This window comes from Vipera ursinii, assembly GCF_947247035.1.
Source record: "Vipera ursinii genome assembly, chromosome: 2".
Classification (NCBI taxonomy): Eukaryota; Metazoa; Chordata; class Lepidosauria; order Squamata; family Viperidae; genus Vipera; species Vipera ursinii.
In genome coordinates, this window is record NC_139513.1 from 196805159 (window position 1) to 196829255 (window position 24097).

General features: G+C 39.9%; 1 protein-coding gene across 4 annotated transcripts in view; it reads left to right on the forward strand.

Annotated features, from left to right (window-relative positions):
• FRMPD1 (FERM and PDZ domain containing 1) overlaps positions 1 to 24097 on the forward strand; it is a 74188-nt gene that overhangs the window by 21196 nt on the left and 28895 nt on the right. For 2 of the 4 annotated variants that reach the window (XM_083357173.1, XM_083357174.1), the window contains exons 2-5: positions 4427 to 4556; positions 16496 to 16585; positions 20005 to 20162; positions 23402 to 23504. In XM_083357173.1, coding sequence (XP_083213299.1) covers positions 16500 to 16585; positions 20005 to 20162; positions 23402 to 23504 — 347 coding nt within the window. In that variant the 5' untranslated portion in view covers positions 4427 to 4556; positions 16496 to 16499. Of the gene's footprint in view, positions 1 to 4426; positions 4557 to 16495; positions 16586 to 20004; positions 20163 to 23401; positions 23505 to 24097 lie in introns of those variants that run through there. The other 2 variants (XM_083357176.1, XM_083357175.1) reach the window with 2 other exon arrangements.

The window sequence follows — 24097 nt, forward strand, 5'->3', positions numbered from 1 at the left end:
CTAAATGACACAGAGAACTCTACAGAGTAGTAGAGTTAGCAACGTGTAATATAAATAAAATATATAGAGAGGTTTCTTCAGATATGGATAGAAAGGAATCATTAAACACACTCAAAATGAATATTATTCCTAGATTAATTTATATTCTGAGAGAAATTCCAGTTTATGTACATGGAAAATATTTTCAGAAAAACAGCAACAACACTGCAGCAGAATTGTGTGTGATTTAACAAAGTCACAAACTCTTTGATGTTTTGTGATTTCCTGCCCCATTTTTGCATTTCAATGGCAAGATGACTTTGGAAGCCAAGGAAGCTACTGGTTGCAGCTGGGTTGCCTCAAGTTGCTTTCCAAATGATACGTCTAACAACTGGCGTGGCTAATGCAAAGGATCAGCTCAAATGGGATTTCACAGCTCTTGTAGCTCATGTCCCAGAGTTGATGGAAGAGCACCATGTGCCTCTGGATGGTAATTATTGCAGGCAGTGCATTGCTTGAACAAAAAGCTTTTAAGCTCACCAGCCGCACTTTCAGAATTTTGGTTCATTTAGAACTGTTTTGCAAGCTCTGGCTTTTAAGGATTAGTTGTTTCTGAAGAGAGATCAAGAGCCCGATAGAGCAGGAAAATGGCTTTTCAATTCTTTGAGAGAAATGTACACCTGAGGAACCAAATATCATAAAATTGATGTTTGTTTGGATTTTGTTTTCTTTCAGACCAAGGCTTGTATATCACAGTCCTCTTGATTTTACTATGGAGTACATCTAACATTGATCTAAACAATTACGTTTTGTAGTTCATTCCCCTGTAGAGCAGTGCCTTCCTTGCAATTCCTTCCTCTTACAGAGTAATCCACATAAATAGAACAGGAGGGAAATTGATCCATGTTAATTAGCAGTAGATCTAGGCTGTTTATTTTTGCTTTGTTTAGTGGCATTTGACCTTGAAACAGAAACTTACCGTCCATAGAAACAAGTGGGATATATTGAGAATTTAACCAATTGGAAGACCCCCAACCCACAACATTATTTGATCATGAGAGAGAGAAGGGTTATCTTGTATTAAAAATACAAATGCACTTCATTTGACAGTGAGCCCAATTTTGTTTACAAAAATAACATTCAGCAAAAACGTTTGAGAAAGGGAAAGTTGTGGTTTTGGAAAGATAGTAACTATGCACCCTGCAGGAAAATTAAAGGGATAAATAAGTCCAGTGGTCAGGATGACTTGCTCCATTCAAGAAGGAATGGTCAAGGACAATGCGTCTCCTTGTCTCTGTGACATGTTTGCTAGATTCTTTGCAAATAAAATGACTCGTATCCCTCAGATACCTTTTCGATGGAGTCTAAAATGCAATCTGGGATAACATCTTGTGACACAGTCATTCAACCTTGTGGAGACTGAGTAACAGCATAGAATCCTCTAATATGATTTCCACCATATGTGGCTAGATCTATATTCTTCACGGCTTCTTTCGCTGAGTATGAATAGCTAGAGTCAAGAGATGGTGAATGCTTCTTTGAGAGAAGGCATAGTACTTCAGCCTTGGAAGAAATGGTGATAGGCTGTCTCTTGAAGAAACCCTCTCTTGATCAGGCTAACTTTTACCAGGTATTTAACCTTCCCTTTCTGAGGAAAGTGCTGGAGAAAGTAATTGGCTCCCACATGAAGCCAATTATCTGAATCCTTTCCATTCTGGACTCAGACTCAGGCACGAGACAAAAACAGCATTGGTTGTCCTGATGGGTAACCTGAGAGTGCTTCTCTTTGTCTTATCAGACTACTTGTTATCTTAATACTACCGTACTGACCATGGTATCTTATTGAATTGCCTATTTGGGTTGGAAAATTGGGGCATTGTTTTCTTACGGTTCTGTTTCGATTACTGTGGAGGCTTCAGTCATTATTAAGGGGAGATGAGTAGTCAAGCCTAAAAATTAGTCTAACATGGACTCCCTCAGAACTCGGCTCTCATTTCATTTCTGTTTAACATGTATATGAAAACACCAAGAAGTTTGGGATAAGATATCATTATGTGGATGATACTCATTCGCACATTGCTAACCTTGGCCAAATCAGAAGTGTTTGTTTAATAATCAAATTTGTATAGCCATCCATCTTACCAAATGAGACTCTGAGCAGCACATAAAAAATGTGAGAATTCTTCCTCAAGTGAGAGGAGGTTGTGAGTTTGGCTGGACAAAATAAGCCCGTAGGTTGAATACCAGAAAAACAGAATTATTATTTATTCCCGAACATCAGTGGTGGTTCCTCATGCTCCACTGATGATTTTTCTCACCCTGTCTACAGCCTAAGGTTTCTTCTGGACTCATAGCTCTAGGTGGAGCAGAAGGTGGAAGCCAGGCCCAATGGGACCTTTACCCATGTTTGTCTGGTTGAAGCCCTACCTGGATCACGAAGCCATTATTATTATCACTTATGCTCTCATTGCCCATAAACCTGCAGTACTATAGCATACTCTGTATGAGGCTGCCTTTGAAGACAACCTGTAAAGTTCAGCTGGTGCAATGTGAGGAGGAGGAGATGAGAGTTGCCAGTATTATTTAATGCCAATTATCCACTTAATTCAGTAAGTTTCCAGCCCCAGTGCTGATTATTACCTACAAAGTTCTACACTATATAGCTTGATTTCAGGGCAACAGAAGAAATGAGGTTACTTAGGATTACCATCACAAAAGATCAAAGGGGCATGGACCTAAAGGCAAGTCTTCTCCTTGATAAGATGTTGTGAAACAATTTATCTCCAGAGATGCATCATGTAGTCTCCTTACTGGCTCTCCTTAGAGCTGTTAAACAGTCTTATTTCTCTGAATGTTTGGAGACTGATTTTAGTTGTCTGATTGATGGTTGATTTGTGGCTGCAATCTTTTTATTCTGCTGGTATTGAATTGCATATTTTACCTTGTGAGCCATCCGTAGTTGTATGGACTGAGTGCTATATAAACCTTTGCAGATAAATCAGTCCATCAATTGTTTGTCTACAACCTAGGATATCTGGGGTAAAACTGTGATCTCCATAAATCTATTTGAAAGAATTTGAAAGCAGTTAAATGCATCTTTGGAACGTAACTGATGTGTGTCACACCAAAACTTATATTGTGTTGGTGCAGGCAGGGAAAAGTTTCCTGGATTTGTCTTTTGACAAGGGTGGTGATTGGAATATCTTGGTGCTTGTTTTGGACTTCAAAGCTATTGGTGGTCTCGAGTTACAGTAGAGGTTGAAATCATCAAAGGTCTTCTACTTCACGAAAGAACCAAGATCATGAAATGTGGTTTCCATGCTATTGGGACTCAGTTGTAGAAAACAAGTGTGGTAACCTTTTGCCTGTTAAAACAACTACCATTTATTTGGATTTAACGATGTAGATTTCTATGCAAAAATCATTGTCATTACCCCTATTTTTCTTAAATTGTGAATGAGGAAGGGAAACTGTAGTTTTCAGCCAGGACTTTCTGGATTTAGACATTAGGCCTGTCATTAAGCAATGACGGATTAGATCTTCTAATAACCCATTAAGGTCTTCTCTCTGAGGTTTTGGATCAGAGCTGGTGATAAATTTCTTCAGCAAGCCCTGTATATATATCTGGTTCTCCTACTGCATTGATAACTTCTGATTGAGAGATAGAAAAATTTCCCTACAAGAAGAAGAATAAAAGATAAAAGAGGGGGAGAACAACGAGGAGGAATTTCACAAGGAGAATAGAATCATGGGTATTACAGATTTCTCATTTAATTTATGCCTACAGTGGTACCAAGTAGAAGAATCTGTCAGCAGGATACCATTCTTAGCTAAAGGAATTTGGTGTCTGCCTCAAGGGTGATGATCATTAAACTGGCTTTGAAGAAATTAGCAGACACATTCAGTGAGTACTGTTGGGAAATACCCAACCAGGCAGGGAGGAAGACTCAAGCAAGGGATTAGCTTGAACTGTGCAACTGCAAGGGATTCAGGACTGACACCCCCCCTCCCCCAAAGGACTATATTTCTTCCCAAGAGAAGGTAAGCAGTCTGGGAGATTCCTGTATAACAGGCAGAATATAATGAAGTAGTTAGCTTGAACTGTATACATGTGTATCTGGTCACTTGAACCTGACTCCTGGCCACCATCATTGCTACTTGGAGTCTTGAGGTCCAGAGCGGATAGACTTCCAGATACCAAATGCTGAAGATGAAAATATCTCTTTCACGTCCTGCTTGTGAACTTCCAGAGATGCTTCTAGAGGTGCTAATAGCCATTTAGGAAACAGGAAGCTTATGTGGCAAAGTATGTATTATGTTGCCATACTGTCCTTGTCCTCCCTTACAAAAACAACTAAATCCAAAAAACATAAATGGAAGGAATCACCTTTAAACTATGCGCTGCTGGAAAATTCTGCCCTCACTTTGTGCTCGTCTTTCTCCACAGGTTGAAAGGCAAATGGGCTGATGATGTCTCCTCTGTTGAGCAGCAGAGCTATAAACTGAACTGGGAGTTCCTCAAATGCAAAACATACAAGTGGTTTGGCTGGATTAAAGCTGACATTAAGAACAAACACGTAAGTTTTGGCACATTGTTGGAATCAATATATTTGTTTCCTCCTCTTTTTTCTCCTCCTCTAGTTTTAATTGCAAACTTGATTTTTCCACAGCTCCAGCTGTGTCTTTGGAGATTACTAAGATTTATTGGATGTGCTTATTTACACAAGTCTCAGACCCACTAAAAAGCAATTATGTAGGCATGCTGGGAGCAGACCTATATGATTAAGCATACAGTTTGAGCAGCATTGTTCACTTGCTTCTGTCCACAAAGTCTAGGAAACTGTCTTTCAGAGTGACAAAGAGTAGCCTTCCTCTCCACCACCACCTAAATCTGATGAGGGGTACCAGTCTGGGCTGCAAAATTATGCACAACTGCTAAAAAGCAGCAAAATGGCATATAATGCTATAATATAGCACTTGTGCCTTGTAACAGTCATGAACCCCAGATCCGGTAACCCTTCTTTCATTACTGCCCTGCATTTATTTTTGTATAATTCTTCTTGGGAAGATCAATGGTTGGCTGTTGCCCTTCTCCCTTTCTTTTTTATACCTGCTCCCTCCAGGTGTACACAGATTTCTATCCTGTCAAGGAGTCTGGAGCTCATCATTCTAGTTGACTTTGGACATTCAAATTTTCTATTAGAGGAAAAAGTTTATGAATAGCTATTCTTGCAGCAACATTGTGCTTTTCTGACTTTTAAGTAGCTTCGTCCTGGGGGAGACAAACAAACATAAGCTATCCTATCTTTTAACCACAAGAGTTTTGGAAAGGCTGTGATGGAATGATCAATATTCTCTGAAATGCTGAGCTCTCACCTCAGGAGAATGCACTTGATTCAGCAATTTGCTGCAGTCTAGCTCTGGCCTCAGAAACTTCTCAAAGGAGCTAAGCCATTTTTTTTTCTTTTTACAAGAATATGAATGTGTTTTCTACATTGGAATCCCAATAGACATTTAGCCATGCATTTTGGGATGAACATCCTTCGAATGGTGCGGGAGTATGAGTGGATTTCCAGAAAACATTGCAGACTACAGGAACCATTTGTGCTTCAGTTTGAGATGCAGACAACGCAGACTCACCTCCAACAGCCCGCGCTTGTTCTTCAACAGTGAAGGGACACAGGGCAGAAGACATCCTGCAGTCAATAAGGCTCCACACACGTTTGCACTACTCGGGTGGCCCTGAGGACACAAGTAAATCTCCAAATGGCTTCAGCGACCCTCTAAAAGAATGCAAATGACCAGCTGTCTGCAAGGAGTGTAAATCCGTCCATTCCCCACCATACGGTCAGAGCTGAAGAAGCTTCTTGGATGAGAAGCAAAACATCTTCAAAGAAAACATCTTTAAAGGAAGTCCAGTTGCCTCCTGAAAAAGCACCTTTGGGAAAACCATGACCTGGAAGACCGAGAATCTCCACAGACCTGTACATTGGAATGTTATCTCTTCCCTCATTTCTCCCGCATATGCTTGATTGATGAGATTAGGCAAAGATGAATTGACCTTTATTTTGACTGATCTATTTGTTAATTTGGTCCCAAGCTTCAGATGACATGAGTATGCGCAATAGGAAAAAAAAGTGTGCTACTCTTGCCTGTTGTGTAGCTGTTAAGATGGGTCTTTAGAATGAAAAAGAGGGGAAGGGGAGGGAGGGGAAGGGAAGGGGCCAGTTTCATGAAGTGGTTGTAGGTCTAAAAGCCAAGAGACTGTGAGTTTTAGTCCTGCCTTAGATATGAAATCCAGCTGGGTGAACATGGGCCTGTCTTTCTGCCTCAGCCCAATGTTGTGAAACATTGGGCTCAGCCCTGGCAGGGTTCTTGTAGGGAAAAATAGGAGCCAGAAGGAGTATTATATATGTTTTCTGCCTTGAGTTATTTATAAAAAAAATAATAAAGAGGGGAAAGGGAAGGGAGGAAAGGGAGGAAGGATAATTCAGATGCAGATTTTTGAACTCTCCGAGCCCTTCTGTTCAGCTCAATGTCACTTATTAGTTCTGCTTTCTTCTCTCTGCTTAAAAAAAATATCCCTGAAACAAAAACCTTCTGTTTTTTCTGTCGTTGCACATTAAGAACCTTACACATTGTGCTGGAAGAAACCATAACATTCCCATCCATCACTTAATTGGAATTCTTTGATTGTCCATGCAACTTGCTGGTAATTCAGTGTGAGAAATTAATAGCTAACTAGTTAAAGAATCATAGCAGGGGAAACACATAACAGTCTTATAATCTTTTTGTAATAGATGCTTGTTTTCAGACCTCCCAGTTAAACAGGAACGAAAGGGCACCTGACAGACAATGAGAATTTATGCAACCGCATTTTGTTCTCAGATTCACTCAGTGTGATCATTCATTTATTTCCAAGAGTCCATTGCAAAACTCAGCCCATGGCAAACTTTGTTGGTGCTTTTGCAAAGTAGATTCAGGAGCCTTGGTGGAGCAGTGGGCTAATGCCTCCTTAAGTAACACCAGCTGCCTGCAATTAGTGCAGGTTCGCATCCCACCAGGCTCAAGGTTGACTCAGCCTTCCATCCTTCCGAGGTAGGTAAAATGAGGACCCAGATTGTTGGGGGCAATAAGCTGACTTTGTAATAATGCCGCTTGGGGTGTGTGTGAAAGCCCTAATAAGCAGGCATATACATAGAATGAAGGCTACTGCTACTGCTAAGCTTGTAAGCCGCCCTGAGTCTTCGGAGAAGGGCGGGGTATAAATGGAATTAAAATAAATAAATAAAATAAAAAGCTTTTCAGTTTTCAATAGTGGCAAAACTCTGCAGCTCAGGTATAGGATGAGGGTGAAGGTTTGTTCTCTGAGCTCGTGGGTTGGTTTCGAATGTTTCCTTACCAGGCTAGGTAACATCTTCAGCGGAGTTTAGGGTGTTCTTCTGTTTATAAAGGCTTCAGGTGTGGGTGTGGGTCTTGTGAGGGTCTTGTGATGGGTCAGGTGGGAGTCATCAGCAAGAGGCTTGTGATGGGTCTTGTGATGGGGTGGTTACATCAAATCAGGGTCACTGACAGGTGAACTGTTGGTTGGGGGGCTTGCGTGGGTTGGTCGAGGATCAGTGCTGTTTCTGGTTGGCTGTGCGGTTGATTTGGATTCTGAGGGATTGGTAGGCTGGTTGTAGGTCGATGTGTCTGTTAATGGAATTGCTTGTGGAGTGCCAGGCTTCAACAAACTCTCGGGTGTGGCAGGTGGCAGCGTGGCTAATGATTTTGGCATTGCTCCAATTGACCTGGTGTCTTTTGATGTTGGTGTGGGTAGAGATTAAGCATTTGGGATCGTGGTGTTTGACTGATAGCCAGTGTTCATGGATCCTGGTTTTTAACTGATGTGATATTTGTCCCACATAGAATTGTATTCCCTATGATACCACTGGCTAATTAAGCCTGCTGTTTTGAGATGTGAAATGTTCAATCCAACAATCTGAAGGAAGCCTAGAAAATGGTCAGCTGTCATACTTAATGGCGATAAAGTCATACAAGCATTCTCTTCTACTCTAAGACAGAGGTTGTTATGGAGTCATTCACTGCCCCTTTTCTCTCTCGCTTTTTTCCAAAACATTCTCCAGCTGCTTTTTTGAAGGGTGTTGTTTGCATTCAATACCGTGAGTGAGTGAGTGTATGCAGTTACTTGCTTTTTTATTGCCTTTTAATTTTTTTTTTTTTTTTAATTCCATTTATATCCCGCCCTTCTCCGAAGACTCAGGGCGGCTTACAAGCTTAGCAGTAGCCTTCATTCTATGCATATGCCTGCTTATTAGGTCTTTCACACACACCCCAAGCGGCATTATTACAAAGTCAGCTTATTGCCCCCAACAATCTGGGTCCTCATTTTACCTACCTCGGAAGGATGGAAGGCTGAGTCAACCTTGAGCCTGGTGGGACTCGAACCTGCACTAATCTCAGGCAGCTGGTGTTACTTAAGGAGGCATTAGCCCACTGCTCCACCAAGGCTCTTGGCGAATTAATAACAAAAAAGAGGGGGAAAATAAGAGCAAAGCACAAAGATAAAAGGGATGGAGATGCATGCATTGTCAAAGAGAAGGGGAAAAAAGAAAACATAAAAAGTACTTATGTGCTTGAGTTATGTATTCTAAAGTTCTTAGAATCAAACAGATCCCGTGGAAAGGCTGGCTTCACCTTTCTAGTAGACAGAACTTAGGACTGCCCCCCCCCGACCTTCGCTCATTTCGCCGGGACCTGAAAACTTGGCTCTTCGATCTGTTTGGTCCAGACTGTGGGGTTGTTAATTTAACTGGATTTTAGATTTACTCTTGGGGCTTGAATTTAATTTAATTGTTTTAATTGTTTTTAATTTTTTGTATTCATGGTTTTAACTGCCCTGTAAACCGCCCTGAGTCCTACGGGAATAGGGCGGTATACAAATCCAATAAAATAAATAAATAAATAAATAAATAAATAAATAAATAAATAAATAAATAAATAAATAAATATCCAGCTAGAAGGAGTTTAATTTCATATTTCAAGAAGTAGGCAGGGACCCTTCCTAGCTTGCCATTCTGCCCCAAAGAAATTCCTCCTCCTCCTCCTCCTCCTCCTCCTCCTCCTCCTCCTCCTCCTCCTCCTCCTCCTCCTCCTCCTCCAGTTGGCTCTGCAATATAAACGTGGAAATGAAATCTTCAGCCAAGTTTGAAACTAATGAGGCTTCTGGATGTTGATCTGAAAACACTAAAATCTGAAACTAAGATGCAGCCTCATGATTTTCCTTAGGTGTTTTTTTATTGAGTCTTCTCCCTCCTCAAATTGCCTGTTCAAACTTTCCCCCCCAATTCCCAAATAGAGAAATTGAGTGGATCCTTTTTCTGCATTTCTCCTGGAGAAACAAAAGATTCTCGAACAAATTTGTTAAGAGTTCCTCAGTGGTGATACAGCAGTAAAAATTGTCTCACCTTGCCTTCCATTGGGATTTAACTGAGTATGCAAAGCCCAGAGGATTGCAGACTCGAGGAAAAATAATTGTAGGATGAATGATAGGAGATACACAATGCTGGACCACTCTACAATTAAATAAGTGTAATAATATCCCACTCCAGCAATGAAGATTTCATTCCAATTGTGTCCTCAAAGATCTACCACAGACTGCTGAACTTAGCACTAGAAGTAATAAAATGCAGAATAATTTCTCTTCCTATCGCTACTCATCACTTTCTACAGACACAGAGGGAAGTAGGAGTGTACAGATCAGCTTCTGTGATTGACAGGCTCAGTGTAAATACTCCCAAGAGCTTAACATCCTGTACTTGCCTATTTGACTGCATTGTGTGCTTTTTGCATGTTGTAGAAGCTGCAGTGACTGAATTCTCATGCCCTGCTCTAGATTTGAAAAGGGCCATTGGTGCCAACCTTTCCTGGGACTTCTCCCAGGAAAATGCTGGTGCCTGATATATACCATTAATAGAAATGTGACCTCCTTATCACAGCTTTAAGACAACCCGTCTGGGAAGAGTGGTGTTACGTGCTCCTTGAAAACAGTTGATAAATAGCCTCTTAATCACTAGCCAAAATAGAATTGTTCAGCAACACTAGAGAAGTGTGGAAAGCACAATCACTATTATTTCACTCTGAAATAATGGGTACTGCTTCGGTTCTGGCTCCTTCTTTGGGATTTTACCCAGCCTATCAGTACCCAGCTATGCTTGTCAGTGTTTGGAAGCTAGAAGCCTTAGCTCTGGTTTGGTCCTTCCGAGTCAAGTGATGGGCACAGCAGAGATTCCGAGAATGCTCTTTATTATAGCCAGGTAGAATATCAAAATCTTGAATCCTGTTCACGTTTTCCTCAATCCCATCTTAAAGTGAACAAAATCAAGGCAGGTTTGTTTTGAATTTCCATCTCATACTTCCCTCTGTCTCAGGATTGGAAAATCTCTTTTCCAAATCCCTCCTTAATGGCCCACTCATATCTTACCAAGATCCACTCTAAATTTCTTTACAAGTAGTACTGGAGTGAGAGAGAGCGTTAAAAAAAATGCCTTAGGTCCAAGTAAGATGCAGAAGTCGAAAAACAATGCAGAAGAAGGCAAGGATAAACTATGCGTACTATTGCCAAGCAAAAAATCACATGGACAGGATTCTCAGCTCCCAAGCATCTCATTAACTATCTGCCATGCTAAGAGGATGTCATTAAGCCTAAAGGCAGATATAAATCTGTGTGTAAAACAGCAATTTCTCCATGCTTCCGACAACAAATATCTCTCATGGCTATCTTGTGTAATGTTTGGACAGAGCATGTGGGAGAGGGTCAGCAATAGAATTAGAGACAAAACACAGATGATAAACTAATCACCCTGTGGGACAAAGCTGTATCTGGATTAGGCCTGTGTTCAATGTTCGTTGGCTTGAGCCTTTGTTTTGAAAGTTTTGCCTGTTAGACAGCCAAATATTCTTGAACATATTCTCTCTAAGCATTGGGTAACTTTTGTGCTGTGCATTATTAATCTCTAACTTTCTCAAAGGCTGCCTTCACTGCTGCTGTATTTCACTGATGGATAAGCTAGTTCGGCTATTGAATTCAGTGGGTTTTAGTGGATTTTTTTTTTAAATTTTAATTCCATTTATATCCCGCCCTTCTCCGAAGACTCAGGGCGGCTTACAAGCTTAGCAGTAGCCTTCATTCTATGTATATGCCTGCTTATTAGGGCTTTCACACACACCCCAAGCGGCATTATTACAAAGTCAGCTTATTGCCCCCAACAATCTGGGTCCTCATTTTACCTACCTCGGAAGGATGGAAGGCTGAGTCAACCTTGAGCCTGGTGGGATGCGAACCTGCACTAATTGCAGGCAGCTGGTGTTACTTAAGGAGGCATTAGCCCACTGCTCCACCAAGGATATTGTATATGTGTAGGGGAAAAAATAATGGTATTGTCATTAGTGGCTTTGAGCACTTGCTTTGGTTGAAAGGCAGAGCGGGTTAATTTATCACAAAATAAAACGCCAGTTAGAACACACTTGGTTCAATGCCTCATGAAACCATTGGTCAAAAAATATATTAGTTATAACATCGCAGCAAAAGCAAGCAACCTGCCGTTATGGTGTTCAAACAGGAAGATCAGGTATCCTCTCCCTAACCACTAATATCGAGTGATTTCCATATCTCTGAATCATGCAATATGTCAAGTCTGCAGTCAACAGGCACTCTGATTTCATTGTCACAAATGACAAGTTCCATCTGGTTTTCTTTCCCATCTGTTACAACTATGTCAGGATAGGAACAACCAGAAAGGGTTAGTGCAAGTCCCCTAAATCAATTATGCCTGCTGGATTTTTCGACTTTGATTTGCACAGTTCTGCCATTACCTCGGGGTCTGGTTTTCTGTCACTGAGAAACTTAGAAATAAGAATGTTGATATGGTTTCTCCATGTCCTGAATTTCTATTCTGTATAAAATGCCTTGGGGATATCTCACGAGCGTCCTGTGCTCAGCAACAGTATCCTTAGTTTCAGTAATTATAGTCATACTAATGGTTATGTTCATATGATTTATATCTTCATTGTGTTTCTCTTTCCCTTCTAAATGGGCCCTTATTGGTGTGATGAACTTTCACTGTAAACAAATATATTTTACCAATGAAATAAAGCAATAGTCTAAAGTAGGGGGGGCAGGATTAATTACTAAAACAATCTCAGAGTCATTAAAACAGAGTGGCAATGCATAACTGAACTGAATTGTCATTTTTTTTTAAAAAAAAAAAAGGCTTACAAATGATACTAGATAGATAGATAATCTTAATTGTCATTTTTTCCCTGTGGGTTCAATGGCCCACATTAAAAATAATTTTTTGTTGCTTGCTCTCAAACTGTACACACCCATAACACACATTTAAACATACTATATACAACATATGTATAGACCTACCTCCTTACATATAAGTACCATATAAATATTAATCACTGTCTACCTTCAATACATAAAGGAAGGACGAAGCTTTAGAGTTCACAAGGTTAATGCTGTATGGAACAAAACTGTGACTGAATCTTAATCTGCTTTGGATACCACGGAGCCTCCTCCCAGAAGGTAACAAGGAAAATATGTCGTGAAGAGGATGTGTAATGTCCCAGACAATCTTACGGACCCTGCACAAGCAACGCTTATGTGCTATGTCCTGGATGGAAGGGAGAGAACTGCCAAGAATCTTTTCTGCCGTCCTCACCACTCTCTGCACTGCCTTCCTAATCACTGCTTAGAACGAAGCATCACTGCTTCCTATCTGAAGCAGTGATGCTTCGTTCTAAACCAGACTGTGATGCTGTAGGACAGGAGGCTCTCGATCGTCCCTCTGTAGAAAGTGGTAAGGACAGGGGAAGGAAGATGTGCTGCTGTGCCCGCTTCATACTTTGTTTGAGTGTACGTTAATGGATAGAAGCTAATCTGTTCTATAAAATGCATGACCTCTATTGTGGAATTTTATTTACCTCAGTAATCTTATTTGGAATGGTATTTTTTTCAATAATTCCATTGCAATGGCATGCTTCAAAAAGAATCTCAAGTGAAACCATGGATACCAATGCATTTTATTGAAGGACCCTGTCCATCATGCTTATCATTCTTGTTCCAAATGGTGATAGGACCAAGACCAGAATGTTTATTGACTAATGTAATTTATTAGAAATAAGATCTAAAACGGGTATTGGCAGCACGGGCAAGAGGATTACGGGAACATGACTGTAGAACACCTAGTGAATAAAGACTGTCTTAGAGGCATTGCCACTATTCCGTCAGCAGAGTCATTTTTGGGCAGGCATCCACCTTGGTTCCTGATGACTTGTTGAGAGAAAATATGGCTAAACACCCATTTACTTCAACAAGATTTTAGAAAATAGTGTTTTGGTGAAGTGAGCTCTCTGAATCAGACTTCAATGTTGTCTTTTCTGCTTTCTTAATGACAGCTCTTTTTTTTGGCAAGGTCATGACTAGCAATTTTAAACTATTCTCCACTCAGCCAACTTTTCTAATTAGAGTTTCCAAAGCAGCAATTGGGTTGTTTCCATACCATTATGTCCTGGATTGGGGTAGGGGAGAGAGAGAGAGCGGGAGATAGAAACAGAGAGAGAATCGGCATTCACCCTGCATTTGTTCTCTTTTGCAAAAGCATCCTAGAAAGAATGTATTCACCTTTTCCTGAAAAAAGATTTGGTGAATATAATATTTATAGAGAAAGAGAACAGACATTTTGTCCCACAATCATTTGCCACTATGTTTTTGTTCTCTGCAAAACTTTCATGAAACGTCTATACAAATGTCCAATTAGTACTTTTAAAACTCTTTGCTTAGAGCTACAAATGAACTTGCTGGGAACTTAGAAGAGCTGTGTTGTGGCATATATGGTGAACTCAGAAAACCACCTTCTCCTAGACGGAGAAGGAACAGCCATGTCTGGGTTGCTTTCAGATGAGATGCCATCACCGATCTGAGGTTTGAAGTCTAAAATTCAAGGGTTGAGACTCCTAGACGGGATTAAACTATACTTAGAAGGGTTATTATCAAAGGACGCTAGGCAGCAGCTTTTAACTGTCTGATTCAACATTGATCTAAAACAGTTGTGCTTTTTATTATTTCAGTGGAATATATAGGCTGGCTCCACAAAATGCCTAATCTCTGTTGAAGATGGTCTCTTTGTTGCAGTAAATCTTCTGGATTGATATTCTTTCTAGTGCATTCATTACAATTTGGGGGGGACTGATGGAATTTCAAAGTACTGTACTTAGAAGGTTACCTTCCTCCCTTAAAATATGAACTGTAATGGGTAGAAGAGTTGTGGTTTTTGCATTTTCTACTGTATATGTATAATATAGAAATTATTGATTAGGTACAAATTTATCCTCTACCCAGAAGATAGCAATTTAATGTTAAATAGCTCCCTTTCTATATATATGTATAGAAATACACACACACACACACACACACACACACACACACACACATTTAGTTGGGTCTAATTCTCAGAGTGTGCCTGGATAGGTCTCTGCAATTTTCTGGCTAAGTTTTTCAGAAGTGGTTTGCCATTGTTTTCCTTCCTTCCGAGATTGACCAACCCAAGGTCACCCAGCTGCTTTGTGCCTAAGGCAGGAATAGAAGTCATGGTCTCCTAGTGTCTACCTTGATGCCTTAACCACTATATCAAAATGGCTTTTTAAAGACTTGTGTGTGTGCATATGTGTGTATGGCTTTGTGACCATGGCAGTACTAGAACTTACAATCTCCCGGTTTCTATCTTGATTCCTTAATCACAACACCAAACTGGCTTTCTGTAGATACATTAAATAGTAATAAACAACATTAAACAAATGTATTTTAAAATGGCATAGAAAAGATAATGAGTTAAAAAGACCTGTATTGTCTTTAACCTGAAATTCTCAATTAAGCAATGAATATTCCTGTCTGTCTTGTCAGTAATCTCTGAACTTATGCACTTATTGTATAGTGATATATATTGGAGATGCGAGACTAAGTCTCAACTCCCAGTGACTAATAGACAAGTCCCTGCAGTTTTCTTGGCAATACTGTATTTTTGGAAGTGGTTTACAATTGCCTTCTTCATATGGCTGAGAAAGACCCAAACTGACCCAAAGTCATACAACTGGCTAAGAGAAGAACTGAAACACAGGTGTCCCCACTGCTATTCCAGCACCTCAACCACTAGATCAAACAGGCTCTTTATAAATGCATTATCTCGCTTTTAAAGATTTCTGTAAGGAAGGGACAAACAGAAGGTAGATTATGCACTAAGGCACTTTGACAGTTTTGTATTAAAAGGAATCTTTGTATTAATAGGAAGAAGGAGTTGACTATTTCTAACCATCTGACTACTCCCTAAGACCAAGCAACGGAACCACACAGAAGTGAGATCTGAACCAAAAGATATCTAGCTGATAAACATTACCATGCAGGTAGTTTGCTGGAGAGAGACTGTATAATAATCCCAGGAACTTTTTCTGAAGTATTGCTCCTGTCGAGGGAATTAAGGAACACCAATCAATGGAAGAGCACATGCTCTGTGTGTTTTCAGTTCCCTGATCAAATTAGAAGTTGGGCTGAAAAATACATTTTCTGCCTGAGGCTCTGAACAGGTTTTGCTAGTCTGAATCAGTAAGATTGAATGAATAAACATATAATCAGACCCAATTTCAGGTGGCTTCCATGTTCTTCATGAATGCACGCATTTTCTCCAATGAAGGGTCCTCCTTGTATGATGGTGACTTTTCAGAAGTTTTTGTGCAAATGTCATGCTGACTGAGAATTTATGAAAGTTGAAGTTAGACACATTTGGATGGTACCAGATTAGGGAAGGCTGATGTGAACACTGCAGTTGAGTTCCCATGCTTTGTAGATATAATGGTTCTTTAAGCTGAGATATTTCTTAGAAAAAGATTTGTCCCCATCCACCCCTCCTGCCTCTGCCCCAGTTCTTCCCTTATACCCTTATAAATTAGTTTAGATAATGCAGAAAACAAGCTTCAAATTATGTTTAAATTGTTTAAAATATGGATTTAAACACTTTAAACATGATTTGAAGCTTATTTTCTCCATTACCTAAAGTAACTACAAAGATATATAAGAGATCTGAACTGTTGATGAAAAGACACGTCTGATGAAATTAATACAAAATATTTTTAATAAATTAATAAAAACTCCATCCGCCCTTCGGCTTTCAGTATTAAGAAAAACATACATATTTAGGCTGGAAAGTTATCTGAGAATATTAACTCGAGAGGACTTTTTTCTGTATGACTCTGTAAGTACACTGTTATGTCTAATAAATTATGTTATTTAATAGAATTTTGGACGTGCTTTTCTAAGTAATTTAAGCATGAGTATTTAACAGATTCTAATCCAGCCATATAAATTGGAGGGCTTCTAGTTGGAGGAGGAGGAGTTGGCTGAATAACTCAATAAATTTACGTAGTAAATGAATACATAAAATGTTTTTGTCTGCCTTAGGTAAATGGAAGATCTAGAAACACGCAAAGCACGCAGGATAGAGCAGATGGTAGCAAAATGGTTGCGTCGATCACGGGATAATTCAGCCAGGTACCGGTATGTATTTTAATATAATATTATTAGATGGAACAGTGGAGTGCTTCCATTGGGTATGAGATGCCATGAAGTAGCTTCTAGGTTTTGCCTAGATCTGATCTTGCCACCCAAAACTCAGCTGTTTTGCAGTGAAGAAGGCTTATGTTGCTTAGGCTGATCCTTCTCCTCTCCTAGGTCAAGTAAAATACCTTAGCAAACTTTTGGACTATACTATGTACTCTGTTCCAAGACGGCAATTGTTGTAGCATATCAATATGATCTCTGTGGCATCCCAGGTACAGAGAAAACATATCAGTGTTGGCATTAGCTTCTAGTGCCAGGTCAAAGTCTTACCCCTTAACTACAAATGTGGGATACCAGTATTTAAATAATTAAAGCCAAAAGGGGAAAATAAAGCAGACATGAAAGTTATTTGTAGTATTGTTACACAGCAGTCTGAAAAAGAAAGACTATGTACAAATTTAAGCAGGAGGGGAGGAAGAAATTTAGAGTTAGGATGATTGACACCCTTTCTAGCCAACTGTTATGGTGAATTTATCAGGCAATGCTTGAGCAAACATCAGGGAGCAAGGGTTCCTGACCTCCATTTTGCAGCTACGTTTTTATTCATTTATTTATTTATTTTCTGGCAGCAAGAAAAGAGTAGGGTGGTAATTGCATCATCAGAGAGGACGATGGAAATTGAACTGCATTTGCCACTTTTTTTTTTTTAGCCTCCAGAGTTTGTGGAGGCTTAACACGCCTCTTTGATTTGATTTCCCACTGAACAGTTGGTGGAAAACTCTGCCACTGTCAAACAATTGACAGGACAATCTTGAGAGAAAAGAAGGCAAAGAGCTGCAAAAAAAAGCTTGCAGGCCACCAGTAGCTTATTCTTGCTGTTGGATTTTGTTTTGTTTTGTTTTACAAAGGCGCATTTGAATGTAGTGTGCCAAATTCTCCCATCAAGATTTGCTTCCCAGACCACATTTTTATTCAGAAGCCAGTCATGAGTCTCTGGGTACCATTCTTTTCTTTGTTAGCTTCTCCAGATGTTGGGGGGGGGGGGTTGCAAATTTGGGTTTTAGGAAAACAAAATGACCCCATTGCCATTCTAGGGGCGTTTGTTAATATTTACCTGCCCTCCACCATGTCTTGAAAGTGGTTCTCAGAGTCACATGGTTCAGCACGTATGGGAAAGTCAGGTAGCAGAATGATATTCTCTCTGCAGAAAAACTCATGCATATATCATACATCACACATGTCACAACTTACTCATGCATCACAATACACAGAAGAAGGAGCGGGGCTTTGATTGTATGGTTGTGACCTTCATCTCAACTTTGGGCACCCCTGTAGCACAAAATAGAACACTTTTGCTTGTGTCTCGCCATTTTTTTAAAAAAATCTGTTTAGAGTGGAACAAAACTTTAGCATGGAAAAAATAGCTTGGATTTAGGCTTACCAACACTGGCTACCTGTGGGAACGAAGTATCATCCTGTGGTCTGGAATAAACCTCCTGTAATGATTTATTTTTTTGCCAGATGCGCATTGCAGGGAATGGCTTTAGGCTGCTGTAATCTGTAGGCAAGATGTGCTAGTGGGAAACTGATGCAGCATTATCCACCTTTTTCTATTAAAAAATCCTCAGTAATCTTCCAAGGAACCCGAAACCAACTTTCTCAGGATTATAGAGACCACTTCATCTTGCTTGCTGAAACACAAAATGCTCAAATGCCATTCCAAACTTTGAACATCATGGTGCTCAGGAAGTATCATTGAAAATATCATTGAAAACCATTGACAAATATTTCCCTGTTTGTTGCACTGCAGGACAAATCTTTTAGAAACAAAATACCTTAATTTTGACTTAATATAAACGTCAATTTTCTGATGGCCAATACGAATCCTTTGCTTTGGGGTGACTTTGGAAATCTTGTGGCTTTTTTGTGATAGATATCATGAAGGCAGCAATGCTTCTATCCTGGTTCTAGGGGATGCAAGCCCACTAATTTGGATTTATCAGGCACTATCTATCACTGTAAATGCTATCTTAAGCTTGGTTTAAATTTTTACAGAGTTGTTCCAAACTGTAGAATCATTATTTTCAAAGCAAGTCAACGTTTCAGCACCAGTCCATAAAAAGAACATCAAGCCTATTCAGGTTCAACTTCACGTCCACATGGATTTTCCACTTGGTTAGGAACTCCATTGTGTAACTATTCCACTCTCATAGTGACCTTATGCACAAAGAGCTGTCCATGCACAGCCTCTTGGCTGAACATATGAAAATCCAGCTAAACTGTAAGATCTAAATATGTCCTCAATGTTTAAATGTGCACGCTTACATTTATTTATTTGTTAGACTCATAGGGCTGCCCAGTTCACCTGGCCACTCTTGCTGTCTTACAATTTGTCGAAACATGAAAACAATGGAATAGAAATGAGATGCAATAATATATAACATAACAAACATTCAGAACCGAGAAAAAGAAAACAGAGAAGCATTAGAGTAACAGAGAAACAGAAATGACAATAATATCAGGATTAGCTGAGGCCAACCCTCACATATATTAGTCAAGGTCTCTCTCCCTCTCTCTCTCTCTCTCTCTCTCTCTCTCTCTCTCTCTCTCTCTCTATCTATCTATATTTGCTGCCTGCAATTAGTGCAGGTTCGCGTCCCACCAGGCTCAAGATTGACTCAGCCTTCCATCCTTCCGAGGTAGGTAAAATGAGGACCCAGATTGTTGGGGGCAATTAAGCTGACTTTGTAATAATGCCGCTTGGGGTGTGTGTGTGAAAGCCCTAATAAGCAGGCATATACATAGAATGAAGGCTACTGCTAAGTTTGTAAGCCGCCCTGAGTCTTCGGAGAAGGGCGGGATATAAATGGAATTAAAATTAAAAAAAATTAAAAATATATATACACATATACATATACATATATACATATATACATATATACATATATACATACATATATACATATATACATATATACATATATACATATATACATATATACATATATACATATATACATATATACATATATACATATATATATATATATATATATATATATATATATATATATATATATATATATATATATATATATATATATATAAAACAAAGACTGCGCATCTGTATTACTTTTCAGATTTATGGGTATCTTTTCTGGAGCTGCCTAGTACTATTTAAAATATTTCTCAGACTATTTCTTCCCACTTTACATGTTTGACAATAAACACTCCAGCCACAATATACACCAGAGCGTCTTTCTTGTTTACCGGCTTACAATATGTTTTGTTTTCCTCAGTGGGTATGCACTGATGTAAAAATATCTCAAAAGCAAATGCTGAGATTTCAGGAAATTGGAAGCACTGGATACCTTTTTTAAACTGCCTTTTTTTCCACCCTAAATTTGCAGAGGGAGAGCATCAGTGAGCGATGGACTGTCAGATGGCAGTAGGCAACTTGCAAATCACGTCAAACTCACAGTGGAAGTTCAAAAAGATGTTCTACGTGGACATTATGGCATTGAAGTTTCTTATAATTACCCCCTTTTTATCACATCAGTTGCTGCAGGTAGAAAACAGTTTTCCCTTCTCATATTTTCCTGATGCTGGAAATTGTCTGGAAAAATACAAAGCTCTATTGTTGTTGTTTTGGGGGGGGAGAGAAAGATGCCTTAAAAATTTGCTGATCGCTGACATAGGTTATTGTCAAGTTATATGTTATCGCTGACATATGTTATCCCAAGCTATATGTAGCCAGATAGAGAAAACTGGCTGAGTCCAGGCCCAAAGTATTTCTGGAGGAACATTTAAAGTGGTACAGTTTGATAGTAGACTGTATATGGGGGCATCAAATGACTAATGCAAAAGTACCAACATGTACAACATACATGTAATAGCGCCACTGAATACAGGAAGTTTAGGGAAAGAAGGAGGTGGGCAAGATGTTTCCTCTAAGACATATTATGTATGAGATGGATAGCTACTTCCAGTCTAAATATAGATGAAATTGAGGGAGACTGGGGGAAAAGGGCAGAGTTGGAAATTGTCTGGAGAAACACAAAGCTCTGGTTTTGAAAAGAAAGATCCCTTAAAAATTTAATGATCGCTGACATATGTTATTGTCAAGCTATATGTTATCGCTGACATACGTTATCCCAAGCTATATGTAATGTAGTGGGTCCGACGCAAGGAAGAGACGCCAGCCGGTGTACGAGTTCAGCTCTTTATTGCGGGGGGGGAGGGTTGTACTGAAGAACAAGGGCTACCTGGCCTCCTTAAATACCTAGCCAGGTAGGCGACCAACCAATGGGGTTGGCCCTAGGTTTCCCGCCGAAACTAGGTTTCCCGCCAAAACCGTCCAGGCCAACGCCCCCTGGTGGCTGTTGCTATGCAGCTTCCTGCATCAGGATACATAACACTATACGTAACCAGCTAGAGAAAACTGGCTGAGTCCAAGCTCTGGGATTTTTGAAAGAATAGGGACTTTGGGCACAATGCTTTCTCACCTGTTGCTTGCCAGAGGGAAGCTGGTAGTTTGATCTTGCTGGGATGTCAGTCTAAGCAGACCTCAGTGTTGCTAGCCCTCAAATGCCTTGTGTCGGTCAGGAGGGGACAACAAAACAGCATTTGGAACAACAAAATGTTGTGGCCGGTTATATTGAGAAGGAGACTATCCTTTCTGCCATTACTTCTGCTAGAAAGGAAGTGCTGCCGACAAGGGCAGGGTGGGCTTCTCGAATGGTGCCATTAAGAACCTTTCAATAACTTGGATTCAAATTTCCAAATCGTAAGCAAGCAACGCCAGGTCAACTTATACGGCTTCAGCTTCTTTTCATACACACACACACACACACACACACACACACACACACACACACATATATATATATATATATATATATATATATATATATATATATATATATATATATATATAATGTGCAAATTATTCAAATTGCTAATAAAGAATTTGGGAGGCTAAGATGATCATTTCGAACTATTTATGTTCTCATCAGTTAGTCATACCCTTTATCTGAGATTCGAACCCGGGCTGATTATATATATCAGGCAGTGTTTTAACCTCCTGAGCCACGGGTTCCTTCTCTCTTATATTAGCTGGAAGGCAAGGCAAATGTATGTTTAAGTATTTGTCAAGGTTTTTTGAGTGGACCTTGCTAATTAACTCTTTCATTCCTGTTTTGGCCCGGCTCAGGGCTTATCCGCAGGAACTAGTCAACTTATGACAGCTCATTATTTGTGCAAATTATTCAAATTGCTAATAAAGAATTTGGGAGGCTAAGATGATCATTTCGAACTATTTATGTTCTCATCAGTTAGTCATACCCTTTATCTGAGATTCGAACCCGGGCTGATTATATATATCAGGCAGTGTTTTAACCTCCTGAGCCACGGGTTCCTTCTCTCTTATATTAGCTGGAAGGCAAGGCAAATGTATGTTTAAGTATTTGTCAAGGTTTTTTGAGTGGACCTTGCTAATTAACTCTTTCATTCCTGTTTTGGCCCGGCTCAGGGCTTATCCGCAGGAACTAGTCAACTTATGACAGCTCATTATTTGTGCAAATTATTCAAATTGCTAATAAAGAATTTGGGAGGCTAAGATGATCATTTCGAACTATTTATGTTCTCATCAGTTAGTCATACCCTTTATCTGAGATTCCTAGTTCCTGCGGATAAGCCCTGAGCCGGGCCAAAACAGGAATGAAAGAGTTAATTAGCAAGGTCCACTCAAAAAACCTTGACAAATACTTAAACATACATTTGCCTTGCCTTCCAGCTAATATAAGAGAGAAGGAACCCGTGGCTCAGGAGGTTAAAACACTGCCTGATATATATAATCAGCCCGGGTTCGAATCTCAGATAAAGGGTATGACTAACTGATGAGAACATAAATAGTTCGAAATGATCATCTTAGCCTCCCAAATTCTTTATTAGCAATTTGAATAATTTGCACAAATAATGAGCTGTCATAAGTTGACTAGTTCCTGCGGATAAGCCCTGAGCCGGGCCAAAACAGGAATGAAAGAGTTAATTAGCAAGGTCCACTCAAAAAACCTTGACAAATACTTAAACATACATTTGCCTTGCCTTCCAGCTAATATAAGAGAGAAGGAACCCGTGGCTCAGGAGGTTAAAACACTGCCTGATATATATAATCAGCCCGGGTTCGAATCTCAGATAAAGGGTATGACTAACTGATGAGAACATAAATAGTTCGAAATGATCATCTTAGCCTCCCAAATTCTTTATTAGCAATTTGAATAATTTGCACAAATAATGAGCTGTCATAAGTTGACTAGTTCCTGCGGATAAGCCCTGAGCCGGGCCAAAACAGGAATGAAAGAGTTAATTAGCAAGGTCCACTCAAAAAACCTTGACAAATACTTAAACATACATTTGCCTTGCCTTCCAGCTAATATAAGAGAGAAGGAACCCGTGGCTCAGGAGGTTAAAACACTGCCTGATATATATAATCAGCCCGGGTTCGAATCTCAGATAAAGGGTATGACTAACTGATGAGAACATAAATAGTTCGAAATGATCATCTTAGCCTCCCAAATTCTTTATTAGCAATTTGAATAATTTGCACAAATAATGAGCTGTCATAAGTTGACTAGTTCCTGCGGATAAGCCCTGAGCCGGGCCAAAACAGGAATGAAAGAGTTAATTAGCAAGGTCCACTCAAAAAACCTTGACAAATACTTAAACATATATATATATATATATATACGGGCGGTGCTGTAAACTGGATATATTGAGTGTCTCACTAACAAGGCTCGTGTTTTGCAGGCAGCGCTGCTGATGGGAAGCTTCTGCCAGGGGATCGCATCCTTGCAATAAACAACGACGCAGAGGAAGACCTCACTAGTGAACAAGCAGCTGCTGTTTTAAGGTGCAGTATGGATGTCTGCCCCAAGGCAAAGGGTGGTGGCTAAGCTTCACTCGGCTGCTGACCTTCACGCCAGGGGTGCATGTCAGCTTGTGAGGGCTTCACTTTCTCTCCTCTCTTCAGCTGGAGCACTCCAGAAAACCATACACTATTATGAAGCTCTTATGCTATGCCAGGGGTAGGCAACCTCGGCTCTTTTATGACTCATGGACTTCAACTGCCAGAATTCCTGAGTCAGCTGACTCAGGAATTCTGGCAGTTGAAGTCCATGAGTCCATGAGTCATAAAAGAGCCGAGGTTGCCTACCCCTGCTATCCGAAAGCATGCTTGGTATTTTGGTAATGGCATGTGGCCGTAACAATGGGAGACAGGAGAGAAAGCTGCACAGCCTGCTAATGGCATTTCAGCCCACCGAGGGAGGGAGGCTGTGGGAAATGTTTCAGAAGGGACCCTCCTTGGTTTTCTGGAGAGTGAAAGGAAAGGAGGGGAGAAATACTTTTTAGTTTTGCAAGAACATGTTGATAGAGGGTTTTGACAAGAAAACAAACAGTTAGTACTCCTCCTTCTTTGAACTACCTCACAGAGGTAACAGTTTC